At 38.8% G+C, this 14,111-nt stretch overlaps 1 protein-coding gene across 1 annotated transcript; it reads left to right on the forward strand.

The window, feature by feature from the left end:
- Window positions 1–8,449: 8,449 nt before the first annotated feature.
- On the forward strand, window positions 8,450–10,339 carry LOC110046338 (putative skeletal organic matrix protein 5). The gene is made up of 4 exons (XM_020752031.2): window positions 8,450–8,714; window positions 8,808–8,853; window positions 9,142–9,271; window positions 9,670–10,339. The coding sequence occupies exons 1-4, from the start codon at window positions 8,525–8,527 to the stop codon at window positions 10,186–10,188; spliced, it is 885 nt and encodes a 294-aa protein (XP_020607690.2). The 5' UTR covers window positions 8,450–8,524; the 3' UTR covers window positions 10,189–10,339.
- The last annotated feature ends 3,772 nt before the right edge of the window (window positions 10,340–14,111 follow it).

Here is a 14,111-nt window from a genome sequence, read left to right on the forward strand (position 1 = left end):
AAGTAAGTATTTTTCATGTTTTTCAAAATGAACGTATTTGTGAGTGTTGACAAAGCTAAGTAGTTAGCGTGTTGGGCGGTAACCAATCCGTCCCGATTTTGTTTTAAGACTTTAGCTTTTTGAGTGAGAAAAGAATGTTGATGTGAACTTTGAAGATACAGCTTCTAATCATGTGCTTTTCGGTTTTAATTTATCCAAGTATGACAACTCAAGTTGACGATGGAGTACGACAAAGATTTTGACGAAACGACCTCACAAGCACTTTTGGAAGTGGAGAGAGATCTTTCTCTTCCCAGCAACTCATTGGTTAATGGTACGCCATCGTAATTTTTTTGTGCTTCCATACATACTTTCGAACACAAGTGCTTTTTTGAATATTTAATTTTGTTGTTCACTGATTCTGTGACCTGAAAGTCTTGTGCGACTTCTACGTTTTCGGCTTTTCCTTGCTTCTCGTTTTTTCGCTGAACGTTCGAAATCCTGTTCGCGAAAGATTCCGTTACTAGATTTCTTTTCTGGGATTTTGTGATCTTTTGGACAGTAAACACTTAGTTTGTTATTTGTGCCACATGTGTGTTTGTCCTCGTGGCCTTCTCACTTGGGCTTTAGTTTTTTCTTCGTTCGTTGAACGTTTGGAGTTTTTGTATTGCTTTTCTCTACCCTAGATTTTTATTTCTAGGATACCTTGTTTTCTTCACTATATTTTCGTGAAGAAGCTTTCGTTTTTCGTTTTTAACGTTTCGCCTGTATATTCCATTTCGTCTTTCGCATTTGCCCTTTGTTAGTTGCGTAATCTAGTTACGCAAAGCTAGTGTTAATTTTGCCTTTTGTTCTTGCTTTGCTGCTGCTAATTGCGCGCCTTTTCTTTTCACCTTTGCCCTTTGAATGTTTGCTCTTTTCTTCTTGCACGCCAAACGGCATTTTGTTTTACTTTTATTTAGCCTTTCAACTTCGCGTTTATCGCTTTTTGACTTCTCCGCTTCTCGGCTTCTCGGCTTCTCGGCTTTTGGGCTTTTCGGTTATTCAGCTTTTCGGCTTTTCGGCCTTTCCTTTTTTTTCGGTTTTCCGTATTTCCCGCCTTTGCTTTTCACGCCTTTTTTTCTGATTCCTACTCGTCATGGTGAGCGAGCACCGTCTGACAGTTAATATTAGCGACCTTAAGATACGAGGAAGGGAAGGCCAGGACGGGAACGGCAGTGGACGCGGGAAACTTTCGCGTGTCGCGTCGTGTCGCCAAGAACAAAATGCTTAAGATGTGTATTTTCGCAAAGGACGGCGACTTCAATAATTCAAACATCTTTTACACTATAAAACAGATGGTAGAAATCTCATCCTATTAAGCTTGAACGATAGTGAACAGCGATGCTGAATTTATTTTTCTTTACAAGCGAAGCAAACATCTGTCAATATTTTAAAAGAGAAACCTGAATTTCCGCATGAAAAAATTAAACGAACAATCTGATCGACCTGCTTCAGATGGCTTTTTACCACGGGAGCGTTTGAGAATTCTGTCGCCGAAGAATCCTGACTTTTGGTGAACAATTCAATTTCCATCTGTAATTGTAACAAACATTATGAAAATAAAACAAACGTTGCATCAAGTTCGATCCGGGTAGTATAAAAAAACAACCAAACATCAGTTTGAAAATGTGTATTTTATTTGCTAGATAGATGCTTCCATGGCATTCATTCTTACAACATTTAATCCACTGTACTTACACTGATGTACTCTCAATGCATACAGTTTATATCTTGTTTTGAGCTTGCACACTCGTGACAGCGTCTGAACAGTGACTGAAACACAAACGAATAGACGAGGAATATTTTTATTCACATTTTCGCATGTCAGCGTAGTATTCTACACTACAATCACGAAAAATGCGAACCTTATAAACATTCCTATCAATATAAGTCAAAATAAAGTCGATTGGAACATTTAGCGGGGCAAAACAAGTGCAAAATACTCACGTTTTCGATACGACGGCTAGTCGGGCGAAATAAAGTCCTCGACGAGACGTGGACGGCAGAGAGATTAGACGAGAGTTCTCGTGCGCATGCCCGTTTGAATAAATTTACATCCGGTAGCCGTCCTAGCTCGTCCCGTCCTAGTATCTTAAGGTGCCTACTCATGTGGGCCGTAAATTATTCGGTAAATCCGGGGATGAAATTTTGGAGAAAATTGTTAAAAAATTTGAAGGCCTTCGTATCATGGCTGTCCAGCAGTTTCCTGATATCATTAGAGTTACCTATAACTCTGAGGATACTGTTCTCAAAGTACTTAATTTTTCTGATGTTCGCCTTTTCGATATGTGGTGTCAAATGGATGGTGTCAAATGGATGGTGTCCCCCTTCAACTATGGTTCACCTCTTTGACTACCCATATGAAGAGGATGTTGTTCCCATTGAGACACTTTTTAAAACTTATGGGAAAGTCAAGGAGATTTGTCTTATCTTGCTATTGAGGGGACCCCTGCCCCCCTTGACTGGTTTCAATTAATGGAGATATTTGTAGGGTTTTTTACAAAGACCAACCAAACCAACCAATTATTTGAAATTCTTTTGTCGCTTAGGGTCACAAAGCTAATGAATGTCCTCACAAGGATAAGTGTCGTCGCTGTGGTCAATCGGGTCATCTTGCTCGTCACTGTACTAATGCCTGGGGCACTAGGCCCGCTGATGTCCAAGATCCTCTATCGGCGGGCCCTTCAAATGGTGCCAACCCTGGTGATGAGGCTGATAGTAATGCTAATCAAGGTCCTCATGCTCAGGGTACCGCGACCTCTGAGCATGGTACATGACTAAGTTATGTGCCCATACCTTGGCTGCTCGTCTTTTGCAAGCCATTCATGTCGTGGTTCATTCTGATCAGACATGCGACATTCCAGAACGTTATATTGGCGAAAATGTCTTCTGAAATTCACATTCCGGCTGCCATCCTTTCTCTCGACCTAGAGAAAGCTTTTGATCGAGTTGAATGGAGGGTTTGTTTGCTACCCTTGAAAAGATGGGCTTTGGCCCTTCCTTCATTAGGTGGGTCCGTCTTCTTTATTCTAAGGCGAGGTGTTCGATTCTTGTTAATGGCTACTCATCTCCTGTTTTTTATCCTACCCGTGGTGTGAGACAGGGATTTCCTCTGTCGCCTCTTCTTTATGTGCTTACTATGGAGGTTTTAACTTGTAATCTCAGAGCTCATCCTGATCTTGTTGGTATCAGGCTCCCAAACTCTACTGTATCTTTGCCTGTTGTCTCCCTTTATGCGGTTGACACTTCTGCCATTGTGATATCTGATTCTGGCATCAAGGCTATTTTCGATACCTAAAAACGTTTTGAAAGAGCTTCTGAATCTAAGCTCATGTTAATCTGAGTAAATGCAAGGGCCTTTGGTTGGGCTTCTGGAGGGGTCTTTCAGATCTCCCGGTCGCCATTGATTGGTCATGCAATATGTAAAGGTTCTTTGAATCTTTATCGGCTTTGGTGACATAGATGCTGCCAACTGGAATCCTCGAATCGACGCTGTCTCGAAATGTTTGACTTCTTGGAAGATGCGCTCACTGTCGTATAGTGGCAGAGCCATTGTTGTAAATGCCTTGGCTCTCTCTCGTATTTGGTATGTTGCGTTCCTTGTACATATGCCCCGTTGGGTACTTTCGAAGCTCAACTCACTTGTTTTTAAATTCTTTTGGGCTGGTAAAAAAAAAAAAATTAGTCCGACGTGATGTTGTTTTTCAAAAGAAACTTTCTGGCGGCTTCTCTGTTGTATCTGTCAAATTCAAAGTTCAAGCCCTTTTGGTGCAGTGGGTGAAGCGCTCTCAGAAGTTCCAGGGTGGCTGGATCTCATTGCTGACTTATTGGCTCTTCGATCGTTTTGGTATTGACCTTCCGATCATTCTTGAGTCCGTTTCCCTTTTCTCCTTAGCGCTTTTGTCTCCTTTTCATGGGACTGTTTTCGACGCCTGGAGGCCTATTGGCCTGCCACGTGATCTCAAATTTTCTACATGCCCCTTGACCGAACGGTTATCGATCTATCCTGGAAGATAGCTTACGGGGCATTGTATACGGCTGAACGTTTGTCGTCTTTCGGATACGCCATTTCTACTGTGTGCTTTTGCAACTTTCCCATGGAATCAGCGGAGCACCTCTTTTTTCCTTGCCTTTTTGCTAAGAGTGGCATTGACTGGATCCAGTCCCAATTGTTTCTTGCGGCTCCACCGGCGTCATCTATTTCTCTTCGTCAGATGACGAAGGTTTTAGTTTTAGTTCTGATGAAATTGTCGTTGTTCTCAGGGTTTTCACTTATCTTCTCTTTGTGCTGAAATAATGGATTTGGTCCCAGCGAAATGATTTTCACTTTAGTTCTGTTGCTCCAAGCGCTACTGGTCTTCTGGCGCGCCTGAAGGTTCGTGTTCGTTTTCACCTAGCTCCCTTCTTTAAGAGGTTTCGCTCTAACCATAGGCGCCGTTATTTTTTTCGTCAGTGGGGCGCAAATGGCGTTTATCTGTTGAATCAGGAATTCCTCCTTCGCTTTCAATATGTAAATATTTCTAGTTCAGTTTTTTCTAGCATGCGGTCGCCTTTGTTGGTTGCACTGCACTGCTGTTCGATGGCATTCTGTGCTAACCGTAAATAGTTGAAATTGTTCTTTTCTTCTAGTTATTGTATTTTTTGTTTTGAATTTTTCATTCATTGTTTTTAGTGGTGAGGCGGATTTCGACTTCCCGGCGGAGTTGGCAGGCTCGCCTCGTTTAGAGGGGGCCCTCTCACTTGGGCGGTTTTAGGTCTTTTCATTTATTGTTTTTAGGGACGAGGCATTGCACTACGGCTTTATGCCGCCCAGTTACAAAAAAAATAAATCGTTATGACTATGTCACCACGTGTGCCGGGTTTATAAAAGAGAGTGCTGTGCATGTGAAAGATTCAAACACGCATCTTCGCCCGCCTAGTTCTACCAATTACAATTTCCTACATGGTCATGCCATACTTAATTTTCTTCATTAATATGCAACGTCAGCTTTTATTGGTTTTACGCATCTGAGAAAGGAAGAAGTGCGCTTCATCAAACCAAGTTTAGTTTAGTCCAAATCTTACGAAAACTAGAAAATCACGACTTTACTCCGAAATATTTTGTCTTGAAAAGGTCATGAGTATTATCCAATATCACTGATCATTAGTTCGTATGATTTCCTTCGTTATACGTGTGCGTGGTAATGTCCAAAAGTTAATGAGGCAATTTGAGAATCATTTTTTGCTCCTCCCACCAAGCTCTGCCAGTCACGATTTTCTTCACTGCTTTTTCAGCTAAATACACACACACGAGTTTTCCTCGACAGGTGCCTGTAACAACTTTTTGTTAGTTGTGGAAAGGAACAGCAAGTTTGCTTTACAATATTTTCTATCACAAGTTACATTAGCTCATGTCAACTAATAGAATAAATATTTTGATAAGTTTTTCTTTGAAGGCGCGTCATAATTTCCGTTATTCCTCTCTAAGATTTCCCAGTTTAAGCAAAATTACCTTTCGACATATTACGACATATTACGACTCATCATGTGTCGAAATGACATGAAACAGGTCGAAATAGGTCGAAATAAGTAATGTGATATCATCATGTCATGTAATTCTATCTCGAAATAAGATGGTTGTCATGGCTATACCATGTAATGCGAAGCTCGTAATGTCTTATGCCATGTAATTTGAAGCGGCTAGTGACGTTCGAACTCTTGGTAACTACCTGTTGTTAAGGACGGAAACTGTTCTCGTACACGAAGCCTATTTACCCCAGTTCCTCTAGGCTCGATACAGTTCCGCCATATTTTGATCGTCGATTTTAGGTGTTGTCAAGATTTCTCTAGGCCAAAGAAGTCGTTTTTCTTATACATATCATTTTAAACTGCTTTTTCTTGTCGCACAGAGGGTCACCAACACATCTTGCGCTTTTAAAGTGTTGTGTTGGCGAAAAATGGCACATGGCGAAAAATGTATGCTTTAGCTAATGCTTTGTTTTAACAATATGCCATCTTGAAGTTGCCATTTTGTTGCCTTTCTGTGTTGTGTTCCACCTGTATAAGCTAAACCTAAAAGAAAACCACTTAAAACACAGAATGCACTTTAGTAGCCAAACTATTGAAATCAACAACATCTGTTTCATGTGTCAGTATGTCATCTTTAGGTTTAGTTTTCTTGTCGACATGGAACTATGAAAATGTTTACCAGCTGCATAACTTCCAAGCTTGCATATTTAATTAATCTATTGCGAATTCCTACCAACAAACCGTACGTGCGTATCTTTCTCTTTCAGATATCAACAGCAGTGCTGTCAGCTGAAAATTAGGTGTTCGGGCATTGCTAATACATTTTTAAAAATGAGCAAGGCATGTAACAAACTAAGTCATAAAATAAAACAATAAGAAATAATATAAGGAAAAAAATTTAAAAGTAAACTAAAAAAGAAAAAAAAAGATCAACGAATCATAAAAATATATGTATAAACGACAGGAAATTGCTCAGGGAAATATCTACCGGAGAGTTGCGGTAGAATCTTCGGCTTACGGCTTACCACTAAGAAAGGTAGCCTTCTTAGATTCAAATTAATTGAAGCTTACTTAAGACGATGAACTAGGGCTGAAGATGATTTTAAAAGATTGCTTCGGCAATTAAAAAAAAATAAATAAATAAATTAAACGAACAACGACAACAACAACCAACTCGCTTTAATGATTCTAACGTTCAGCTGGGACCTCAAACAATAAGAATCCGTACACTGCCAACAAACAGTCTTGAATTTCTTTCCCGCTTAAAGCGAGAAGTATGAGACAGCTGCAACTCATTCTCAGGGATGTATAAGCTGCTAAAAGATACTTAAATGTTTAAATGTATTTTTGCCGCATACCTTGCCCTTTTTTAGCGTGTGAAAATGAAAAGCCCGACAAAGAAAGATAAACAAGTTTTCCAGGATACATACGTCACGTTTTCACGGTTTCCAAAAATTACGGATCAAAATGGGAAAAAAAAACCTCCCTCAATCCCTTGATTGTCATTTTATGTCGCTAGTCGCATCATCGTGTGCAGTGGTGCATATTGGAGAAAAGATGCTGCTTACAGCCTAATCAAAGTAAATTAAAATACAATTCTGTGATAATTTTGATCTTCTTTACGGTTTTCTTAAAATGCTAATTTAGAAAAACATATAAATCACTGAGTTTATGTCGTTTTCCCATTGGTAAATATGAACCAATCTTGCACTTTAGCAACGCAATCAAATGTGAAAAACGTAGAACATACAATCATATTTTCAGCAGTTTTTTCATGCGCTCGATTAAATAGGGCAGCTTTTTTTTTCTTAGAAAAACTCCTTGCCAAGATACGGGCTTGCTTACCAACTATTAATTAAGGTATCTTGTCAACATCATGAACCTGCAAAGTTGCTTGAATACACAACTCAACTGGGAAATCTTGGGAAGGAAAAACGAAAGTATGACTAGCCTTCAGAAAAAAAAAACTTATCAAAATATTTATCTTATTAGTTGACATGAGCTAATATAACTTTTAAAAGAAAACTTGGTAAAGCAAGCTTACTGTTCGTTCCTACAATTTACAAAAAGTTGTTACAGGCACCTGTCGAGGAAAACTCGTGTGTTTGTATTTAGCTTAATAAGCAGTGAAGAAAATGTGACTGCCAGAGCTCGGTGGGAGGAGAAAAAAAAAAGTGATTCTCAGATTGCCTCATTAACTTTTGGATATAGCCACGCACACGTATAGCGTGAGAAATCATACGAACTACTGATTAGTAATATGTCGAAAAGTAATTTTGCTACGCATGTCGCGCCATACAGCTGGGAAATCTTGGAAAGGAATAACTGAAATTACGACGCGCCTTCAAAGAAAAACTTATCAAATATTTATTCTATTAGTTGACATGCGCTAATGTAACTTGTGATAGAAAATGTAGTAAAGCAAACTTGCTGTTCCTTTCCACAACTAAAAAGAACTTGTTACAGGCACCTGTCGAGGAAAACTCGTGTGTGTGTATTTAGCTTAATAAGCAGTGAAGAAAATCGTGACTGGCAGAGCTTGGTGGGAGGAGAAAAAAAAAGGTTCTGAAATTGCCTCATTAACCTTTGGACATTGCCACGCACACGTGTAGCGTGGGAAATCATACGAACTACTGATCAGTGATATCGGATAGTACTCGTAACTTTTTCAAGATAGAATTTTGCAGAGTAAAGTCGTGATTTTCTAAACTTGGGTTAATCAAGCGGACTTTTTCCTTTTTCAGATGCTTTTAAGCATCTTTTAAAAAAACCAATAAAAGCTGACATTGCATGTTAATAAAGATGAATAAGTATGACATGACCATGTGGGAAATTGTGATTGGTGGAGCTAGGTGACAGGCGAAGATGTCGTGTGTCGATCATTTACAGCACTCTCTTTTATAAAACCGGCACACGTGGGGGCACAGTCATAACGATTTATTACTGCATCGGTGCTGAAGTCGCTTTGAAGCTCGTGAACTTATCACCCGACAAAATGCGTTCCATTGTGGTATGGCTTTTACTCTTATCCGTCTTGGTAGCAGTTGTAAGCATTGATGTCGATGGCGATTCAACCTGCAACAAAACTGTTGAATCTCTTGACGCGACTCTGGTGACTCTGGTGGCAACATTGGAGACAGAGTTCGAACAGCTCAAGGCCGAAATAAAGGAGAACTGTTGTCCAGGTAGTACAAATGATAGCAGCCTCCTCGTAAAGTTTTTTTCTCATTACTTACTTTTACTTCTTAATGTATGTTGTTGTATTTTTTCTTGATTAGCTCAGTCATATTCTTCGTGCAAGGAAATTTACGCTGATAATTACGGGTAAGTGATACAACGTACATTTACAGTAAAATTAACCACCACAGTTTTGCAAAACTTTAGCACCATAAGTTCTAAACTTAGAGATAGTAAAAAAAACAAAAACACAATTTATCCAAAAAAATTATGTTTACAATGTCACCCCCCACAAAATAGGATAAAACTAGTTGGAGCAGTATATGATGATCTAACTCTTCGAAAATGCTAATTTAAAGACGGTTTTTGAAAAATTGTCACTGCTTAAATGTCATTTTCTTTTTTTTTGGTGTAAAAACTATTTTTTCCCATCAGAGAAAACAAAGCATACCTACTTCAAACGGATTCTGGAGAGATTCCTGTGTACTGTCACATGACAACGTCTGGTCTTGGTGCATGCGGTGGGGGTGGATGGACACTGGTCATGAAAATTGATGGAACTAAGGTACCATTGAATCAGCTTCATTAGATCAATCATCAGTATTTGATATAAGTTTCGAGTAAAAGCAAATAACACTGAAGAAACACAAGACCAAAGAAGGCTGATGGCGACGTTCGGTTGACCTGCAGCTCTTTAAAGGCTCTATTTTGATTCGTTCAGGTTAACCTACACCTGTCTTGTTCTCAGGGCTATAGGCATGCCCGAAATTGTTTGTGCCGTTTAGCTATTGTTTCGTTTGGCCAATTATACACAAAAACTTTTTAAACGGTGCAGGTCGTCCAGGGACGTTTCAAGGTTTTGTTTTATTCAGTCACATCTCTTGTCCAATAATGGTCTGATCTGAGCATACTTTCTCTATTTAAGTTATTATTTTGCCAAATGCTGTTTTGTTTCTTCTCTAGTCAACCTTTCATTACGACTCCGAACTCTGGAGCAACAAGACCGACTTCAACATTGCCGGGGGAAAGACCGGGTTTGATGATGACGAGACCAAGCTACCGACCTACTGGAACACGCCTTTCACCAAGATTTGCCTCGGTATGAGGATCGACCAAACTACCAACTTTATTGTTATCAACAAGACCGCCAGCTCTCTTTACTCACTGATAGCTGATGGAAACTACCGCGCCACCTCACTGGGTCGTGACACATGGAAGTCGCTGGTTGGCTCAGAGGGTTCCTTGCAGCTCAACTGTAACAGGGAAGGATTTAATGCAGTTGGTGGTGACTACCCACATTCCAGAGCAAGAATCGGTATCCTTGGCAACAACGAAAACGACTGCGATAAATGTGATTCCAGAGTTGGCTTTGGCACAGGAGGGAAACATGATGATTCCAACACTTGTGGGAACGAAGCAACCCGCGCTCCAGATAATGGTATGAAGCGCGTTAAAGGCATGGGGTACATCTTGGTTCAGTAAAGTTCGCATGTTGATTTTGCCTCCTTCTTGTTAAAGAAAAATTGGTTAACAACGAATTGTTACTGCGTAAAAGAACTGGGAACTGTTAGCTGCAAACTAGAAAAAAGCATGTAGTACAGTTGTTGTGAAATAAATAAAAGTGGTGATGGGACTAAGTGAGTCAGTCGTGTCTTTAGGCACAATTTTGTGCGAGAAATGGTTAAGCAACACGGGATTTTCTTTTTGGCAGACATTTACTGCAAGCAAAGTTCTTTAAGGATCTTAACAACCAGGTCATTTACAAATTATTACGGTAATTAACAAACTAATCACAGATCAGACTCAGCATGGAATCAAATCTAACATTTGAATCATGTAATAAATCTCGAAATAATGATGCTTAAATAATGATGCTTGCAAGGGACCGTACTGGGATATTCGCCTCGTGGTCATCAATGCCCTTTGTCAAGAATAGTCTTATGATCTTTTCGCTCCTACCATCGCGAACTAACATTCTGCCTAAGCTGATGGAGCTAGGGTCGCAAAACTCTCAACTTATTTAATGGATGCATGCTGTTCGAGATGTTAGTCGCCGGAAAACCTGTCGCAGTCTCGAGGCTTTCAAAATCAAAATAACCGTGTTTAAACAATGTTACGCATTTTTTTGTTCATTTTTTGTTTCTGTTTTTCTTAGCACCAAATGTCTTTCAAAACCAGTCTAGGAGTATCAATATTGTCTTGTCTAATCAGTTGTGCTGTTAAAAACAAACTAATATTAATAGAGAGGTTTCAATAAATCCTTCCAAGGTTTCCGCCACTCATAATTCAGGAAAGATTGTGGTCGATTGCCCATAACGACTATAATGAGCCTGACGTGATGGACAGAACGGTAGGAAAGGAAATGTGCTTTGAAAAATGCTATTTACGTACAGTATACGATTGTATTTTTGTTTACGAAAACGTTGTGAAGATTACCCTAAAATTTCCGGTGGTTGTGATGTGAATTTTACACAGCTTTCAATTTCGTTGGCTCGGGGTTGTACTAAGAATCTGAAGCTCTAGCTAGCATAGTGTTTTTCCTTAATGGACGGCAAATAGCATATGTAAATGCCTAGCAGAAGTCTTATGTTTAGTACCTTCTTTTAACCAGATAATTAATCTATGTTTAATTAATATATATATATATATATATATATATATATATATATATATATATATTTAACATCATTTCAGTATAATTGTGGAACGATATCAATATTTTTCTCCTAAATAACCTACAAGACTAAAAGAAAATCAATTTATTGAATAAAATGCGCTCTAATGGAAAACGAAACAGTTACAGAATAATGTATGCTTTAGTTAACGCTTTATTTCATCGATATGCCGTCTTTATTTGACATTCTGTTGCCTTTTTGCGAAATGGTCCAGGTGAATAAGCTAAACCTAAAAGAAAACCACTAAATACATAAAATGCACTCTAGTAACCAAACTATCGAGATCAACAATATGTTTCATGTGTCAGTTTGTCATTGCTCAATGGTTGTATTTGGACAAAAGATACTGCTTATAGCCTAATCAAAGTTAGATAAAAAATAATACTGTGTCGTGAAATTCTTTTACGGTTTACTTAAAATACTACTCTCAGAAGAAAGTATATAAATCAATGAGTTTTTGTCGTTTTTGCATTTTATCAAAACGATGAAATGTTCCAAACGTATAACACCATCATATTTTTATTTGATACGTTCTATTTGTTCTTGTGCATGTCAATCTAAAGGAAGTTTTTTCCCCTTGGAAAAACGCCTTGTCAAAAAATGGTCTCGCTTACCAACTTTTAAATAAGGCATCTTGTCAAGATCGTGAAGTGGCAAACTTTCTTGGATGCAATGCTCAACTAGAAAACCTTGTGAAAAAAGAACGAAATGTATGAAACATAGAGAAATTCCACTATTAATATAAAATTGCTCTTTTAAAGAAAAGCTTATCTGGAATTTGTTGACATAACCTAATAAAACTTGTGACAGAAAACTTGGTCATGGAAACTTGCTGTTCGTTCCCACAATTAACAAAAAGTTGTTACAGGCACCTGTCGAGGAGAACTCGTGTGTGTGTATTTAGCTTAACAAGCAGTGTAGAAAATCGTGACTGGCAGAGCTTGGCGGGAGGAGAAAAAAAAATTCTCAAATTGCCTCATTAACTTTTGGACATAGCCACGCACACGTATAGCGTGGGAAATCATACGAGGGAGGAAAATCAAAGTGCTCTGTGAACAAACTCGAGAATTGAACAGATTAATTAATCTATTTTTTAGATTGTTTAATGTTATCTGGTTTAGGGAATTTTATGGTTGATTTTCATATTCAGAGTTCGAGCAGTAGTTCAGTGTTCGCTAATAAGGTACCAAAGAAACAAAGCGCCATTTGGATAAGAAGGCATTACGATTCAAAAGATCATGCTGTTGTATTTGACAAGGGTGGACGATGTCATGTGTTTTGAACATTTATCATTTTTGTTTCTGGTCCACCAAGAGATAGTTGGCAGTAAATGAGGGTGAAAAGTGCAATTTACTGTCTAGCACTGTAAATATTGACAAGTTAAGGCAAAACTGTAATAATGAAAACATTAATCATTCTCACTTTATCAAACGAAATAAACGGAAATGAGCGTTGAGTTGTTTTTTTTTTTTTTGCAAAATGGCGTTTTCAGGTTCTGCTGATAAGGGTGTATAAGGTTTTCGATGGAAGTTTCCATTGTAGAGATTTCGTGAAATGCAAAGTCTAGGCGATATTTTCATTTCAAGCTGCAACAAGGCGACAAGGAAACTAGGGTTAGAAGTAGCCTTACAAACGACTTATCCATGACGGAAACGAAACCGACAAACGGACTTGTAACAGACCGACTTAACAATACACTGACAAAAAACCGACCTATTTGACTAACAATAGACGGATCGAAATCCACCAATGACTGATGACAAACTTTACACGAGTCTTTCAGCCAATACCATCATGGCTATACTGACCAATTACGTTCAACGGACCAGACTTATAACATCATCGACTGACAAACACTATTCACTTGACTCTGAGGATGACTTCCGCTCAGGTTGTCAAAACGTCAGTCACCAACAACAGTTCTTTTCAGAACTACACTTACCCGGACGATCATACTGTACGAAATCTAGAATGAATAAGTTGTTTAGGGTGTCCACAGCGAAGAATATCGCTAATCCAGTTCTGTAACGCCTTTATTTCCCATTGGCTTTAAAGACAATGAAAATGATCGGAAGAAAAACTAGCCAGCGAGAGGATCCGGTTTTTTTCGGGTGCTTTTGCTTTTGTGTGTTTTTTTTTTTTTTTTTTTTTTTTTTGCGCATGAGACAAGAGCCCAAAGAACTGGGTGCTCTCGCACGCTTGAAAAAAAAAAAAGCACACACGCAAGCGACTCGATTGAGCCACGCGTTTGTGGGCTAGGCGCACTTAAACTGGAAGTCCGATATGTTTGGACTTCAAGTCAGATCTCTCCAGGGTCGCTCGTTTCCCGACGGCTTGTCAAGAGGAACAAAGACTCTTAGCATTAGGTTACTAACATTCCAATTATAGCCATCAGCCAGTCGGTCCGCCATAACAATTTGTGATGTCGCCGGAGATTTCGATCTTATCTGATACTTCGTGCATGTTTACCGGCCAGTGCGTAATTTTAGCAATTTTGACTTTCAAGTTTGTAATACGTGTCCGAGAACTGCCATTAAAAATATTTAAATTTGTATAAATTATTACTATTATTATTTGTTTTCTTAATTTTGATTTAGATCTTATTTTTCTTTTTAAAACAAAAGCAGGTGAAACAAAATGTACAATAGAAATAAAATGAAACCAAAGATAAATGAAATGAAATCAAAATTAAATTGACTACCCAGCCGAACACCACCACAAGGCCGAGGG

The sequence above is a fragment of the Orbicella faveolata genome, unplaced genomic scaffold, assembly GCF_042242905.1.
Source record: "Orbicella faveolata isolate gen_17 unplaced genomic scaffold, um_ofav_v1 contig_24, whole genome shotgun sequence".
In the NCBI taxonomy this organism is placed as follows: Eukaryota; Metazoa; Cnidaria; class Anthozoa; order Scleractinia; family Merulinidae; genus Orbicella; species Orbicella faveolata.

Excerpts from the sequence above, each read along its gene's own strand:
- LOC110046338 (XM_020752031.2), top strand. The coding sequence starts at position 8,525 with ATGCGTTCCATTGTGGTATGGCTTTTACTCTTATCCGTCTTGGTAGCA. Across the intron at positions 8,715-8,807 it reads AAAGGAGAACTGTTGTCCAG|CTCAGTCATATTCTTCGTGC; the intron begins GTAGTACAAATG and ends TTTCTTGATTAG. Across the intron at positions 8,854-9,141 it reads ATTTACGCTGATAATTACGG|AGAAAACAAAGCATACCTAC; the intron begins GTAAGTGATACA and ends TTTTCCCATCAG.